Here is an 18664-nt window from a genome sequence, read left to right on the forward strand (position 1 = left end):
CAAGTCATCATCGCCATCAATCTATACCCATGTCTATTTCTCAACTAATATATTGTTGGTGCTGTTAGAAGTGCAGGATTTTGCAGGTCGAATATTCTTTCTCAAATCTTGCCACACTTGTGATCGATCAGAATGGTTTGTAACCTAAACAAGACCTAAGACAATGTTAGTTTCTTACCTCCACCAAGAAGATGAGAGACTACATGGAAGTGAACAAGATTTGATACATGACTGTAATACTTAAATAAAATGAATATCATTTCAATTTAGTTTAGTTATGTTCGACGTTTTTATTGTTTGTATGCCCATATTTAATTAAAAAGTAAGCTAAGGTTTCGTTTTGAAAAACTTAAAATAAAATTAAACTTGTATCAATAGATAATTGTTGTGTTACTCAAATTTACTAATATACCAATTTCCTTTATTAAATCACTGAAAATAACATATATAAAATATTTTAACTGAGAGTATTTATGTAAATGTACATGTACATGGACATTAATTATTGATGTAGATAAAAACCTTACTCCAATAACAATTGACCGATTATTAGACTCTCCACCGGTAATCGAACAAACGGTATAGCTGCTTTATTCCACAGGTCCGCTCCCAAAACCCTTTGGTTTTCCAGGAATATCCAAACTCTACTTGAAAAGTCTATGAAGATAGGTATAAGAGATCGGATATAAATTATTATTAGATTTGGTTCTCATAGATGTATGCTCAGATATGCAATAGTATCTGCAACAGTATCACTACTTGTATGATTGAATCCCTACCAAATCAACATCATCCTTTTGACACACAAAAGCTCTTAGAACATTATGGAAAATGTTTTGATTAATATTGCATTATATATATATATATATATATATATATATATATATATATATATATATATATATATACCAATATTTCTCAAATATATGTCATTTTTTTTAACAGATCATAACGTATATAAATACCGAATAATACAAATTACATAAGCGCTATAACAAATGTAAAACAAAACTTTAAAAAATTATAGTCTTATCCAGTACAGTTCATTTAACTATTTACAATAAACCTGAAATTTATCGTAATTCACCAAGTACACGTATTATCTTTCATAATAGGTTGATTAACAATTAATAATCATAAATCATAATCGTCGTTAAATAACGTTAATGGTATATGCACCAATATATTCTGTAGATAACTTTTGTTTAAATAAAAAGTTCTACCATTATTGATTACAAACTATTAGTAAAAAACAACGCGTGTAAAAAATAAACGTACAAAATACTGTAGTTCTGTACAAACACTACCTAATTGCCACAAAATCGGACATTATAGAAAATATTATTGTTTACGCCGAATCTAGAGGTCGATTATTAGTTGTGTACGAACATATATAAAGGGAATAGATGCGATGTAAAATAATAGATCGAGAAGTGAACTTGTGGTGCAACTATATAGTGAATTGCAGATTGGTTAATTAAAAGATTGAAAGGTAATAATTTTTTCATAAATCTGTATTAATTATATGAATTGTATTCTTATTAATTTGTACAACTCATTAAAAATAAAGTGAATTGCATTAGTACACAACATTATTTTTACATATTTAAACACTATTTTACCAATTTAAATTTTTAAAATAGTAGTTAACACTTTAATATTTTGGAACAAAAATATAACAATATGTTTAAGGGAGTACCAAATTTATTATGTTATTACAATTAGTATATCATTTTTAAAGCAAAATTAAAAAATATTCAGTCAACTATTTTTAGATTGAAAGATAATAACTTTTTCATTAATCTGTATTAACTATATGAATTATTTTCTTATTAATTTGTATAATCCAATAAAAACAAAATGAATTACGTTTGTACGCAACATTATTTTTTGCATATTTTAATCATTATTTTAAAAAATTTTAAAAGTATTAACACCTTAATATTTTAAAACAAAAATATATCAATATGTTTAAGGGAGTATTAAATTTATTATGTTATTACAATTAGTATTTCATTTTAAAAGCAAAATTAAAAGCTATTCAGTCAACTATTTTTTGTTTAATTCTCATGCTATTATTATAATTTAATTTTTATAAAAATTAATTATATTTCTATTAAAAATTATAATTATAAAAATAGTTTTAAGCATTTTAGTGGTCATGTCAATAACTGCACTACCAATCATAAATGAATAAGCTTATTAGTTTTGCCTAAACTTCTTTGAAAGTCAATACAATTACGTACATAGATTAGTGTAAGATAAATAGATATTTTTCAAAAATAGCACTTATTCTATCTAAGAACTACTAATATGTATCTACAAATTTATTTATTTATTAAATAATTGTATACCTAATATTTGGTTGCGAAATCTTTATTTTTCTATTTATTTGTGTTTCTTTAATCTATTAAAAAGGATTAAATAAAGATGAATTTATGTATCTAATGCAAATATTTTGAATTAAATGCTTTGTCGTGGAAAATTAGGTACATTTAAATGTTGTTGTTAAAGTGCAGTCGCAGTTCGGTGCATAAAAACTGTTAATTTTATAGACTAACATTTGTTTTTAACATTAGGTAATGTTGAAGTCAATACAATTACTCTTAATTACAACACTTGTATAAACCAACTCATATGACTAGAGGCATAATAGAAATAATGTTAGAAGTAATATGTTAGTTTCCTTCATATATAGTTTTCAATAAAATTAATATAAAACTATTAATACTTAATAATTAAATATTAAGATACAATATATATATATATATATATATATATATATATATATAATATATATATATATATATATATATATATATATATATATATGTTTACAATATATCTCTAAATAACAGGTGCTCACAGTAAAACGAAAAGTACAAAGAAACTAAAGGAAGATATACTTAATTAAAACACTGTAATAATCACTTTTGAAAGCGATGTGATGTAATGTAAATATGGAATTTAAACTGATGAAAAAAAGCATGAGAAATACTAACTGTATTAGGCTTATTATGATCCATTCATATGGACACAAATCTGAAATATTATGTTATGTTAATAAATAATTATAAACTATTTAATATGTTCACATATATAGTACATGTTTGAATGCATTCTATTCGTTTAAAGAGGCTTTTATTTAAAAAAAACTGGTACCTAATGTACTATTTTCCGCATCTTTTCGTCTATTACTCACTATTTCTAATATTTGTTCAATTGTCATCGGTAGACACCTGCAGTAAGCGTTTCATTCAGTTTTAATAGAGACCAACACCTTACTAATCTCACTATATATAGAGCAAAACTTTATGGTCATATATTCCGCTTCAGTATCAATGCCTAATCTTGGAATCATCACTTTTTACTTGTGAGGTTGTCGTAGTGGACTTTTCATCGCCAATTACAATGCGTTGCAGAAATCTGTCCTTCTCGCCCTCAAAAATTAAACCTTGATGCTGAAACGATTCTAAATAGAAAAGTGAGTCAATTTGTATGGTAACCATTTTCACTCCTTTTGGATCATTCAATAGCATGTAAATGACTAGAAACGGTTTATTCATCAACGATGAAGCTGCATGAAAATTTATTGATAACTTCAGGTGGGTTTTCGTCCAAAAAGTCTTGAAACTTATTGCTTTCGATTTTTTTGGCACTCAAGGCCGTTCCTTGCCATTGTTATCAAAATCACCACTATTAAAGCATTGATATCAAAAGCCGACAATTAGAATTTGCCCAAGCAGCATCACCAAAAAACGATTAAGCAAACGCGTAATAATAAATGTATATTGTTATTTTATATAAGAAATAATTTTATATATTATTTTATATAAAAATAATTTTATAAAGAAATATATGTCAAAATCATCGAGTTTAACAGATAGGTTAAGTTATCAACTCTTTAATATTGAAAATTAATATTTCTCATTCCCCCTAACAGATATCGCTGATCAAAATACATGCAAGCACTTAATAATATTGATGAAAACAATAGTTGTCTTACCAGACATTCATTAAAATTCTCATTTAATGGATAATAATAATAACAATTTGAAGACAATAATATCGCGTAAGGTTTTTACTAAAATGATCATAAAAATCAATATAATTACCTCTTTGTAAGTTATTACTCTTATAAGACAGTTCGAGTTCAGCTGCATATTTAAAGAAAATATATGGAAAAACGAGTATGAGCACGAAAGATACATCATTGTATGATTCAATTATAAAGAACTATTTATACTAAATTTCTAATGACAATACACCTGTTAACATAATAATAAGATAATGTTAACAAATAGTTAACAAATAAAACGAAAGTTGAAATAATAAATTGAAAGTCCCATAAATGATTAAAAATACTCCCAGTGGCAACCACCGGCATATTTATCCGGTGAAATGCCTTTGTATTTGATGTTATGTCCAACAAGTATGCTTAATAACATGTATAGAATTCAAATGTTATGAAACGACAAATACAACTACAATTTAAAATACTTTAAAAGGCCATTATGCCCAGCCATCTGCCATTATCTAAAGTTTTTGTCACGTAAAACAATATCAAAAAATTTATGGTATAATGATTTTAAGCATGAATTTTATACTCATTTCCTAAGAGTCATAGAGTTATATAGAGGATTAGCTTAATAACCAAAATCAAAGAATAATTTTGCGTGGTAATACCAATGTAAAATAGGCACTGGGGCCACTTTTTCGAGGCGAACTATTGATTGTTTGACGCCATTTTTTGAGTGCCTGGCATATGATTACTTTAGTATTTCCCTGTGCTTTTATGAGTAAATTATAATCGACTATAATGCAGGTGTATGTACAGAAATAAAAAACAAGATGAATTTCTGACTAGGGCCAAAATAAATTCATCATAAATGCAAAAATATTAATTCTTCAACAACTATATTTAAAATAAGATTATACATTAATACCAAATAACATAATACAATTTGTAGACCAACAAAGAGAGACTGATTTTATAGACGAGACACTATCTTGTACTATTGACCTATTGATTGATTGTTGCAATTATGACCTTTAAGCTGTTTCTTTGATTTAACTCCTCGATTTTACTATAATAATGACACAACAGCAAAAATTTGGATATACATCATGCATTTTAGTATTTTGCTGCTATTCCTTAAAACATTATTTCTTGGCACATTTCTTCCATTTTGAGACATTTTAACCGTTTTAAATCTCCAATCCATAATTTTCAGAATAAAATGTTTAAAATTATAATTACAGATTTTTGTGCGAAACAAGTAAATAAAATATTAAACAGGTACAAACTTTAATTTCGCTTAACGGGGACAAAAAGATAGAAACTTTAATACGTCTTATTTAAATTGATAACATTAGAGGAATATGAAAAACTGTCATTATGGGCCACTTCGATTATATTTGCGGGGATATATGTTAATCTGTTTTATATAAAATTATTATTTATTTATATACGTTATATTTATAATCCTATTTATTTAATACATTTTATTTTAAATTTTTACATTAATATATGTCCATATTTTATAGTTTATATATTTAAATAAAACTATTTTAACAGGAATTATATTTGGGTTTTATTCTATATTTTGATGGTCAGTAAAATATGACATAACCAGATTACGTGAACCGAATAAAATAGTGAACGAATGACATGACAATATATTTTCTCTACAGATATATGTAATAATAATTTAAACTAAACAATTAAATGCAGGGAAATGGCGATATTAACGCCTTCTCTGCATTTCTCTCTTAGGACCAAATAAAGCAAATTCTCCATTTTATATCTTAAGTTAACATTCTATAATACTTTATGCTATACATCTTCAATCAAGCTACCTAGACTTAGTAATATACTTGTGTCCTATAAAAGGTTTTATGTTTCAGATGGCGCTCTGGTTAATATTTCTTTGCTGGTCCACCTTAGTGACTCTCTTATTATATCTATACATGACTAGACACTACTCCTATTGGAAAAAAAGAAAAACATTCCACATTAAACCAACTCCCTTTTTTGGAAACATCATGAAATCGATGACACTTCAAAAATCAATCGGCGATGTCATCAAAGAATTATATAACAGCACCGACGAAGACTATATGGGAATATTCATTATTGATAAACCCGTTCTACTGATACGATCGCCAAAACTTGTTAAGGATATTTTGCTCAAGGATTTCGCCACATTCCCCGATCGGTGTGTTGTTAGTCCTGAATCGAAACCCTTAGCTTCTAACATGATGTTCTTCAAGAAAGGTCCTATGTGGAAGGCTATCCGCTCAAAAATGACACCCGTCTTTACATCTGGTAAACTCAAAGCCATGTCTACTCTGATAGCGAAGGAGGCCGAACAACTGAATGAATATATAGGGAAACATTGCAACAAACCTAACTTAGAAGCCAAAGAGATTTGCGCCAAATACTCAACCAATGTTATTGCTATATGTGCCTTTGGTGTCAGCGCAAAGTGTTTCGAAAGTGAAGATGCCGAATTTAGGTAAGTTTTATTATTTCTATATACTTTAAGCTATTCAATAAATGTTGTCATTTGAAAAGATAAACACTATTTTATGGCTTAAATTACATTCCCATGTTCCTACTAGTTAAGAATAAGCAGCAGTGAGAAGAAACTACATCTAGCAAGTAGCACAACTCATATGTTAATTATTGAATCTCTCCTAGTAAATGTATGCTTTAATACTGACGACTTAGTGATAAGTAAAGTTACCAACTTAATTTGATCCTAAAAAAGTTTGATAAACACAGTCTGTAGGAATCCAGGGATTTGGATTCATTGAATTAACCAGTAATAATTAATTTATAATTAATTTTATTGTTATATTAGTTTAGTTATCTAGCTATCTATTAGTTAGTCTCTCGAGCTTTTTATTATTTTGTGCTTCAAAAACATTGCCATTCGATCTCTGTTAGATGATTTTGGTCCCTCTCTGTACAGAGTAAAAATTCAAGTGTTTCGTGATTGTCACTAAAACAGCGATGTGGGAAAAATGAGCCAGAATGCTTGTCAGTGTGAACAACATAGCAAAAAAATATCTCGTACATACGGTTTATTGGGTCATATTCAAAAAACAATCACTAGAGTTTTTCTCTAAAAAGTATAGCTAATGCTCGCTACCGCTATATAAGATTTGATAGGTGTAAAGATGCACTATTAACTTATGAACTTGTTGGGTCTACCGAGGCACTAACAATATGTTATAAATATTTGACGCGGAGTGAAAACAAACCCTAAAAAAGGAATGGATTGGTTCCAATGGCACAACCGTATGGTTCCATAACATCTTCCTTCTGAAAGAAATGATCAAAGGGTTGTCCACAATCGTAGCCAATTCTGGACAACTTGTAATTGTAATAAAATGCTTTATGAATATTAATAATATCTTAGTTAGCCATATCGCCTTTAACAGGTCTACTAAACTGGAATGTTTCTATCTATTATATTATAGTATTATGAAATTCCAATAGTGTAAGCTAACTGGACTACTTAGGTTTGCGCATATTGGCCACATACCTTGGATCATAAGCTTAAGCTTTATAGGTACACTATATAATTAACATACACCAGATTACCAGTCCAATTAAAGCTTTCAGCAACTTCTCAGGGCTTTCAGCTGCTCAAATTCCAATAAACTAGGATTAAGACTGTATCTCGATTCTCTTCAGAGTTTTATCCATTAGTCAAATCATATTCCATAGGTAACAATATTTTGATTTGCGCAGAGATGGTAACATAATTTTACTTGACGTACATAATTTTATTTCACAAATAAGAAGTGCCAACATATTCAATCTAACGAAACAACAAACAATACTACCGATCTGTATTTTAATCTACATGAAAGCTTGTACAACTTGTAAATACAAACACTTGAAATGAAATATCGCTCTAAGATGTGATGGAATCACCAGTGCCTTGCCAATGGCAGAAATAAATTGTTTGTATAGGAAAACGTTTACTTAATTTATAACTGTTTATTTTCACGGAAATTAAAAGTGATGCAGCCTAGTTCGAGATAACGACAATAGTAATGGTTGTCCAAATATAGACGTAACTACGGTGGAGACGAGGGTACGGTGGTATCTTGGTTGGCAACGTCAAAACAACTTGTTGCATAAAACAGATAAAAGCTGAAGTTTTCTCTGATTCATATGTATATACAAAGATCATATTAAACGATTATATTCTTGGAAGTGGATTCTTAACATATACAGTGTAGTCATTGTTAGTTTTCTCTGGTGATGGTAACGATTTCAATATACTGTCATCATCTTCTACTGGCATTTATATGTCAACCTCGCATCTAATAAGTGTATATCTTGACAAGAGGGGAGATTCAGCACCCCTTAATTGGGAATGGAACTTTGGACGGAATACGAACTATTATGAAGCTTTAATCAGAGAAATTCAGAACTTCTCCTAATTCAAATAAATCTGGCGCGAATGAAATACCAAACTCTGCAAATCTTGCTGTTATAAACTCAGGCATATCCAGCTAAGATATGGGATATTTGTATCACGATTAAAAGTTTTGGAATGTATTATAAATATTTCCTGAAATTCTTAAAGGATCAAAATTCCAGAGAGTAGTAAGAATTAAAACCAAAGGAAGATGTAAAGGTTGTCTAAATTCGATGGAAATGTTGACTCTAATTAGTGGGTAGTTGTTCCGCATCGTTCTATTAAGAAATCCTGAATCATTTGTCCAAATACTGGCTCTGTTGTTGATTCTTATAAACTACCTGTTATCTATTCTTATATCAAACAATGCACTGCACAGATTGTATAATCAAAATGTGATAAACAATAAAAATAAGTTCTTTATTCTCGAAATTATGATTCCAAAGCTTGTTTTTTGAAGTACAGTATCTTAAATCCTTGAATTTCTGCATTCTCATGCAAAGCGACATGCTTGAGCATGCCGATTAATGCAGTATTTATTCAGTGGAAATAATTCAGAAAATTTTAATTATGTTATAATAATGTTAATTTAAAGAACTTAGCGTTACCATAATAATTTTCAACGGTTACAATGGAAAAAATTTATAAAATTTCGCCTTATTCTAGCAGATAATATGCAGGTATGTGACGATATTTGTAAAAATTTTGTGAAATTATCTTAACAAATGCCCAAAAAAAATTAAAACTATCATAATAGGTATAATATGACTTATCTGCAATGCAATATTTATACATAAAATAGAAAGACAATAAAGTGTTTGTCATCATGATAAACCCCACCGGGCATAAAAATTATATTTTATATTTAGAATGAGTATTTAAAGAGTCATACAGAATTTTTATCAAATTATATCAAAATTGGAATTTCAAAAAGCTCGCTGTCTCGACTGCGATGGTTTTAGCTCAAGACAATCACAAATATAGCAATTACCAATCAAACTCCGACAAGATTCGAATCCGCGGCTATCACAGTAGAAGGAAGGCCGCCCTGTTACTTCACTGATACTATTAAAATGGTAGAATTGACTCTTTTATCTATGATTTTAATACAACTCCATCGATTATTACTTCAGATATTGCGTTATATTATAATAGACACTAATCCAACCATTGCAGTCACATTCTATCTCCAAAATTAAATAAGAATAGCAAATATTGGAGAGTGACAGCAATAATCAGATCCTGTATGATATCGACTCAATTATTATGTATAGATTTGAAAGCGCGGCCGTTTATAATACTACCAATTTTTTTAACGTAATCTTATTAATTAGTGTTTCTTTTTTTTCAGAAATTTCGGTCGTAGGATATTCGAGTTTTCGTAAGTACATAGTACAAAAAATACCTTTCACATCTTAATATAAATTTATTCCTTAGAGTGGCCAATATGATTAGACATATAGGATGTTTCTTCACACCCAACATTATAAAGCTATTTCAAATATCTTTTGTAAAGGACGAAATCTTAAATAGGCTAGGAGATATATTCACTGAGGTACTACATTTTAGAAAACAACAAAACCAATTGAAAGGGAACGATTTAGTGGACATCCTGCTTGATGTTATGAGAAGAGAAGACTCAGGATTAAGTAAGTATCTCACAATTGGACTAAATATACATGTTAAAATTGCAATAAGCATCTTGAATAAGTTTTTGAAGAAATTATTCCTATTATAGTTCAAAATATTTTATTTTATTTTATTTTATTTTACAATATTTATTTATTTTAATCGTTTGTTAATAAAACATCTTAATATTTCCCTATTTTCCAGATAACGATATAATTATTTCCCAAGCAATACAGTTCTTTGTAGCCGGTTTTGAGACAGTGTCCGGTGTTTTAAGTTTTGCTTTATACGAACTGTGTATTAACCCAGACATTCAGGAAAAGTTGCGACAAGAAATTCAAGAAATCACAGAAAAACAAGGATTAACTTACGACTCTATACAAGAGATGAAATATCTCGACATGTGTGTTTCAGGTAAGAAACTTTTTGAATAGAAATATATATAATTTGTTTAAAACGAATGGTTATCAAGATTTTATTTTAGTCATAGGTTTAGTCATTTGCTATTTTGTAGTCTTTTATAATATTACGGTCATTATAGAAATCAATCAAAAATAATATCAATTTCGCTCGGTAAAATGGATCTTGCGGGCTTTTGGCAATGCTGCGTCTTATATGATATGTAAATGACTAGTTCAACAGCTGAGATATATTCAACATAATTTTCTTTCCCATTTACTGCAATTAATGTAAAAACAATTTATGTTACTGGAAAGCTATTTGATGTTATTCTTGCTTCAAAAATTGTTAAAGATTGACTTTCAATTTTGAAAATGATCTAGCAATTACTTCACTTATTACGGTAGAAGCAGAAGCTTTTGAATAGTAGATATACCTGTAGCAACCCAGTAGATGACTCAGTAGCATTTCGACCACCCTTATCTTATTACTGTTAGGTGCTGGTATGTATCTTAATTAGCAGTTGTTGAAATAAGAATGAAATGCTGATTAAAATGGGAATTATAATTTAATATAATGGTATTTCTCAACATCAAATTATTATTATAAGTTTTCATTTATTATTATTGATTTCGATGTTAATGATAGAAGGCTCAAAATTGCATTTTCCACTGCCAATGAAAAATGGATATACTACGACAAAGCCAAATGCATGAGTTGATTCACGAGAACCATCAATATCACCGCCAAAACAGAATGAAATTATTACTGCGCATATCGACTGACATCAATTGAACAAATTGAATAACATATTGCTGCAAAAAAAACAAAAAAATTATTCTTGGCCATGACAACTCTTGGTCACAGGTTAAAATAGTTATGGACGAAAGACTGTCGCAGCTCAAATCTAATGTTCTTCCGTATCCAACATACTCACTAGACATAATATCTTCTGATTAGCGCTTATTCAGATCGACGAAGCATGTCTTGGCTAGCATATGGTTTCGAAATATTGAAGAAGTGCGAAAATAGATCGATCATTAAACCTTTGCCAAATCATAATTCTTTCAGTAAAAACGGCGAAAAATAGTTCGGTTAACATATATTGTACCAATATTTCTCATAAACACCTTTAAAAAGTGAAAAATGATCAGAGTATATGCCAGCACCTAATATCTTCCAACCCAATGAACTTACTTTTGGTCGCGGGAATAGTAAATCTATAATATATAGCCTTAAATAACCTTATATAGATATATTGATATATTTCCACTTCCGACATCCCTGTATGGTTCATTGCTGGTTGCTGTATTTCTATGAGTTATATTTTACCAATTAAATTATAAACATCTGCTTCAATATGAAAATAAATGCATTTTTATTCTATTAATATTTAATGTTCTAAAACACATTCTAAACGTATTCAGATAAACTCTAACCCGTGTTAACAAACCAAAAATTATTAAAAATTCTACATTATATGTAAAATCAGACACATGCACTACGATAACAGACAATTACAAATAATTAATAATAAAAATATTTGTTAATAGATCCATATTTAAGCTAAACAAAGTTTATCTAAATTAATAAAGCCGCATAATGCATATGATAAAAATGAAAAATATTATTCAATATTTCCATTATGTGCATCGTCAGATGTTTTCTGTTACATTTTAACCGACGATTATAAATGACTTTAATTAACATTTAATGTAAACAGTAATTTAAATGTTTATTAAGTGAAAGAAATAAGACAAAACACTTATTTCTTAACTAAAAAAGTTGCAATTTTATGGGCTGGTAAAATTATATATAAACCTATATTAATATAACATTAGGTCTATTATGTATTTTTCCAGATTCACATTTTTTCATTAAGTTTAAAACTATATTTAAATTAAAAATTATTTTCAGTGTATTTTTAATTTGAACTGAGTGCAAGATTTCTGAGTAGAATTATACTCAGTTTCAACGTTCTGTTTTACCATTATAACAGAATGGGAAAAGTTTAAAAACTTGGAAGGTTCGTACAACTGAATACGGACTCGGTCAACATATGAACGTACCACTAGTTAACCAAAAACACGAAAGAAACGCCACTACAAAACCTCACAAGAAAAGACCAGCGGGTCTAAATCGCGTAATCTTGGTGGTCAGCTGCTATATCACAGGTAGCGCAGATTTGCTGAAACTATCCTGAAAACCTTTGGATTGGTGTCATTATTTTTACTAACGCTTGTTATACAATGCTTATGCTTTTTTAGTAAAATTCATATATATTCTGTGATTAATTTCTTGTACAAGGCGAGGACTTGAATGCTTCGAGTTCCCCTACACAATTTCACGAGCACTAAAAACATCACTTCTCGCTCGATCTGGTATTTCCTTGAAGTAGAGGTGTTGCTGATAACCCCTAAGAACAGACGACATCCAGCAATTCTCGGTCAATGGTCAGAAGAAGTCTTAGCTACTCGATCCGACTTCTTTCAATTTTAAATTACTAGCTTCCTTATTCAAAACTGCGATAGCAACAAATACCAAAATGCCTAATACGATAACAGTCTAGGTGCCGTTTTATCACCCAAATTATTCAGAACGCACTTTCTGAAGCTTCTAGTATCAAGAGTATAACCATCCGACTTCAAAATCTTCCTCACAAATAGCTCACAGCTAATATCACAAACGTCATAATTGTGTTTCATAAAGTATTTCTATCTGTATGTAAGCACACCTATGTCACTATTACCTAAAAATTATCTGGTCTCTCTTTAAAGCTGAAGAAATTAAGAATATTATACAAGACATGGAATTTAACCCTTTTCTCGACAAAAATGTCTTGGTACGAAAGTCTAGTCATTAAGGCTTATTAAAGTCCAGTCATTTTAAGTCAATATCGGTGATTATTTTTCTACTATGAGACTCAAAACAATATGGAGTTGCATAGAGCTTCCAACTTAATCCGGTATTGTTTAATATCAATATGGTCTATATCCCAAAGTTGAAAACCTACAATTCGTATTTTTTAGAGAAGACTACCTTATTTCTCTACTCTTGATCGTCTAGGCACGTGCATCGCAAATTCTAAATGCAGCTATTATATAATAGATAAATAGCTCAGATTTTAAAGGCAAATTAATATACAAAAATAAAAACTAGCAATAATTTCTCACCGTAACGAATCACGATCCAGTAATAAACTAACCAGTTTACTGGTTCGTGCTAAAACGCATAGCTCGAGCTAAGATGGTCCGATCAAATCCAGAAAACCAATGCGAAGGGTTATGACATATCAAGAACTACACTATTCCTATTGTGTACATTCAGCAAACTATAGCGTCCATTAAAATGTACCAGAAAATGGTGCGTTCCTTTTTTTCTATATAGTCCTATATCTTGTTTCGTCAAGGCGATTCAAATTACAAAACAATTTTTTAAAAATAAGATGTTAATGATTCTGAATATTCCATCACAACAGTGCATCCAATGCTCTGGTGGGACAATTCCGCCATCACTTAATCCATTCCTCTCTGTTACCGCAATGTCTTAAAATGTCCTAAAATGTACAAGAGTATACCGATCGCTAATTAAGAAAGGCGCAGGTAAGGAAATATCATTCTTTAGATCCAAGCAAGATTAAAGAGGCTGATACAGTGATTGGTGTATTTATAACTAGTGTAAAAATAACAACTATTTACTATATAACATGTTCGTTTGAGAATATGAGAATAAAATTAGATCGACAGTATCGTTCATATCGTCGATTCAAGAAGGTAATATTTCTCTTTTAAAATTCACTTCTTTGCCTACTTTATACATGTGAAAAATGGAAATATTACGATGGCTATATTTGCTGATGATACTGCGATTCTTGCTATCGGAGACAATACCTAAGAAACCACACGAAAATTACAACAGGCAAGTGACAAAATAAATAATTGAACCCAAACCTGGAATATAAAAATTAACTAAAATAAATAATGATGTATATATGCAGTTCACGTATAATCAGACCGCACAATCACCGTATCATTCCATATACAAACAACGCTCGCAACTAGTATCTCGGAATGAATCTTGTAAAAAAGAGAAGGAAACAAATTGGAGTTTAAATATAGGAAAATATACTGGTTAATGGAAAAAAAACACATTTATCAGTACATAATAATTTGCTATTATACAAGCAAGTACTGAAACCTATACGGACATAGGGAATTCAATTATGGGAATGTACCGTGAAAAATAATGTAAATAAAAGTTTTTCGAAACAAGATGTTGAGAAAAATTGTAGGTGGACTCAGACACTACAGGACGGATAACCTACATCGAGACCTTTCGATACCAACTGTTACTCAGCAATCGTAAGAAGATATGAGGAGAGACTCATTTTCATGTCAATATCGAAGTTTTAAAACTCATGGATAAACCCACAACAGGACACAGGTCAAAAGAATCAAATCATTTGATCTTGTGTAATGAGGTGCATAGAAAAACGACAGTGTTAGTACATAAATATCATTACACAAGAGACTAAGCTGATGGATCCTCCTAAATATATACCTAGATTTAAGTTAGTATAATTACAAATTGTAGGCTATTCGACAACGACTAGTAAGAACGTAATAGGTAATTAAAAAAAAACATAACCTGTACAGTTAACTATCTCGACTATATTTAAAATAATATTTACACTGTAAGATACATAGTACAACATAGATGCTACGTTTTAATTTAATAACAACTAATATTGCAACAAAAATCATTAACTATGTGATTATACTAAAATATAGTTCATTACAAAATAGTTTCTATTCTAATCAATTGACTTGTTTGTCTACAAAAATTGAGTAATCCTCCGTAATATTATTAGTTATATGTTTTTTTTCTACAAATATTTTTGTCGTAGTATATTTTAAAAACAAAACTTTTGTTTTTCAGAAACTTTGAGAAAGTATCCGGTATTACCATTTCTGGACCGTGTCTGCAACTCTAACTATAAACTAGAAGGGACCGATCATGTGATCGAAAAGGGACAATCGGTCTACATTTCCATGTTCGGGTTGCATTATGACCCGAAATATTTCCCCGAACCACACAAATTCCTACCGGACAGATTCCGGGATAAAAATAGCATCAATCAGGACGGCTTTTATTACATTCCGTTCGGCGAGGGACCTCGAATCTGTATTGGTAAGTTAAATCGTCGTCATTGTCCGACGAAATGCAGATTACAGATTACAGGACCTCTTAGAAGTTTTCAAATATTTGCCTTTAATAAAATACTTCCGTGTCACGGTTTCCTTCAACCAAAAATACATATCAGATTATAAATTGCTTTTCGTTAGTCTCGCTGAAATTCTAGAAAGGCCAAACTAATTGGACTAGCTTTGGTCTGAAGGTTTAAGTTCAAGCTACCGCCCACTATTATTAAACCGCATATATATATATATATATATATATATATATATATATATATATATATATATATATATATATATATATATATATATATATATATATATATATTATATAAGATGATATTATATTATATTATATATATATATATATATATATATATAAGATTATGATATTATGATAGTCGTATTGGTATGTCACATTTGCGCTCAAAAATGACTGAAAATGGAGTGAAACGACACAACTAAATTGACGATTCCTCTGACAGCATCCAGAATCCAGAACTAGATTTTTGTGCCAATAGATCAGTTACAATCGTGAAAATATTCATTGTCAGGGACGCTAATTCGCGTATCAGTCCTTGCATTTTGGAACGCAATGGACGCGGTATCATATTTTTGTTTAAGACTCGTTTAGAAGGTTGTTAAAGTGTTGGCGCTTGAGATGCGGCAATAAAACGTCAGCTGGCAGTTAACCTGTTAAAGTATAGCGGTGAATCTGCTGGACTATGTTGCGCCGGTGGAAAAGTAAAATTTCCACAGTTGATCGCACAACAAGATCCATTACATTATTATTGATTACGAAATAATTCTAATCACTTTTTGGTCAACATTAAAATATGTAATAGTTGTTTCCGAATGACGTCATTTGACGCAACATGCAAAAATAAGTTCACAGAATCGTAAATAATTGCAGATACAAAAATAAATTGAACACTTAATAGGTGTTATCACGACTAGATGCAGATCAGCAATTCTCACAAAATTATTTTATAAGTAATCCAGATGCGTAAATTAATTGTGTAGGCCAAGTAAAGCCGCAGCCCGTATGAGGAAAAATTGGAATAAAGAAACAATGATTGAAAATAAGAAACTTGTCAGGCCCCGGGTCCACTAACATAAATTGTTGCCCGTCTAGCGAATCGAACGCGCGACCTCCGCGTGTAAGCTGAATGCTCTAACATTTACACCATAAAAGCAGTTGCCTGCAATATTTCTATGACTTGTCAGATGATATGGTCACTGCTTAAAAAGCAAACTGAATGGCTTTTACATAACATTATACAGAAATAACTAATTATTTTAGATAAAAAAAATATGTGAAAACTTTGTACATGCCTTTGAAATTTGAGGGTTTCCCTCGATTACCCCGGATTCTGCCATCAGATCCTGACTTGGCTCCAATGAGCCGAATGGCAGTGAACATACATTAAAAAATAAACATACAGCCGAACATAGAATCTATTCTTTTTGAAATCAATTAAAAAATCCGTGATCTATATTTCATCATGACACCGTTACACAATATTCATCGAAGAAAACTCAAGACATCTCAGAAATGACCGTTAAATAGCAAAACATATCGATTGAAATGATAATTTCATTTATCCCATTACACATTATTTATCATCACACATCACCTTCCCCGATTAACTAATTATATGTATTTTCACTTCTCGAGGCCTGCTTCTGCTGCCTCACTTGTAGCCAGACTTTCATTATACGATAAGCAATAAAACAAGTTAAAGAGCAATTCTTAACTTGAACACCGTTTTTGATCGTTCCATTGTCTCATGAAAGCCACTATAACTCAACTACAGATTATCATGAAATTTTGGCTCATGTTGTTAAGGTCAAGACTTAGGTCAAAGTTAAATTTAGAAAGATTAGGAGAAAGCATCATCGATATGTCAGGCTTCCGACTTATTAACGTGTTATTTATTTGAGATTGGAAATCTTGAAAACAGAAAATTATAACTCACTAACCGATAAATATCTAATATAACAAATTTATTTTAGGAAACAGATTTGGATTGATGACAGTCAAAATAGGCTTGGCATCGATTTTAACGAAATACAGATTATGCAGGAGCAGCAAAACACCAGTACCTATTAGATTCCAGGTGAAAAGTTTAATTGTGCAGTCAGATGTTGGAATACCACTAAAATTTGAACCACTGTAATTTTTATAATACTCTGTCGAAATATGTTACTGTATCAGTAACGGTTTTTACAGTACTATAAAGATATGTGACATGTGTAATCTATGATTATACTAGTTATTTTTAATACACACTGATAACATAGTTTTCCTTAAACTTAAATATATGTTTTAATATTAAAAATCTTTTGTGATTCTTATTATAAATCAAATAATTTAAACAATGTTTATTGAATTATGTGAAAGAGTAAAGCAATGTGTCTTAATAAAAAACAAATTTCTTCTGCAAGCCAGGTCATTTTTCATTATCAATTGGCAATAACATCTAGCAACTTAGGAAACTGAGACCAGGCACCAACTGTACACACAGGTTTCTCAAATTCAAAACTCGATCTTTAAACGATAATAAGCCATTTCTTATTGAGCACAAAACCAATTTAAACTTATTTAGACGAATAACCAAAAATTGTACAACTAAAAACATCAAATGTTTATTACACATACATTTGTTACATTAAAAGTATTACCATAACAATTAAAAGAATTATTTCTCTGATGTTCATTGAAAATATTTTTGACAAGAAATTAGCGCTGGTCTACTGAATGTGCTCCTTAACCATGGTCCTTCTTTCGCTTTTATCAAGTTTTCACTGGCTATATTTTTAAGTATCTCATTTTCAAGCTACTATTGTCTTAACACCCTTATAAGACAACACATCATAATGTTTATAAAAATATTTGTTTGTATTTTTAGATTTTTAATGTTATACTTTTTTAGTTTTATATAGAAAATCCAAGAATAATGCTATTAATAAATACATTGCCTAGAAATTCAAAAA

General features: G+C 29.9%; 2 protein-coding genes across 10 annotated transcripts in view; one reads left to right on the forward strand and one right to left on the reverse strand.

Annotated features, from left to right (window-relative positions):
* LOC143194396 (uncharacterized protein CG43867) overlaps window positions 1–18664 on the reverse strand; it is a 510718-nt gene that overhangs the window by 423312 nt on the left and 68742 nt on the right. The gene's annotated exons all lie outside the window — the stretch shown is intronic.
* LOC143194402 (cytochrome P450 6k1) lies at window positions 1329–18664 on the forward strand. The gene is made up of 7 exons (XM_076401147.1): window positions 1329–1492; window positions 5908–6518; window positions 9793–9822; window positions 9879–10090; window positions 10275–10484; window positions 15408–15659; window positions 17684–18664. The coding sequence occupies exons 2-7, from the start codon at window positions 5908–5910 to the stop codon at window positions 17845–17847; spliced, it is 1479 nt and encodes a 492-aa protein (XP_076257262.1). The 5' UTR covers window positions 1329–1492; the 3' UTR covers window positions 17848–18664.

Source organism: Rhynchophorus ferrugineus, unplaced genomic scaffold (genome assembly GCF_030347505.1).
Source record: "Rhynchophorus ferrugineus isolate W39M unplaced genomic scaffold, kcgeb_rfMv2 rfM3, whole genome shotgun sequence".
Classification (NCBI taxonomy): Eukaryota; Metazoa; Arthropoda; class Insecta; order Coleoptera; family Curculionidae; genus Rhynchophorus; species Rhynchophorus ferrugineus.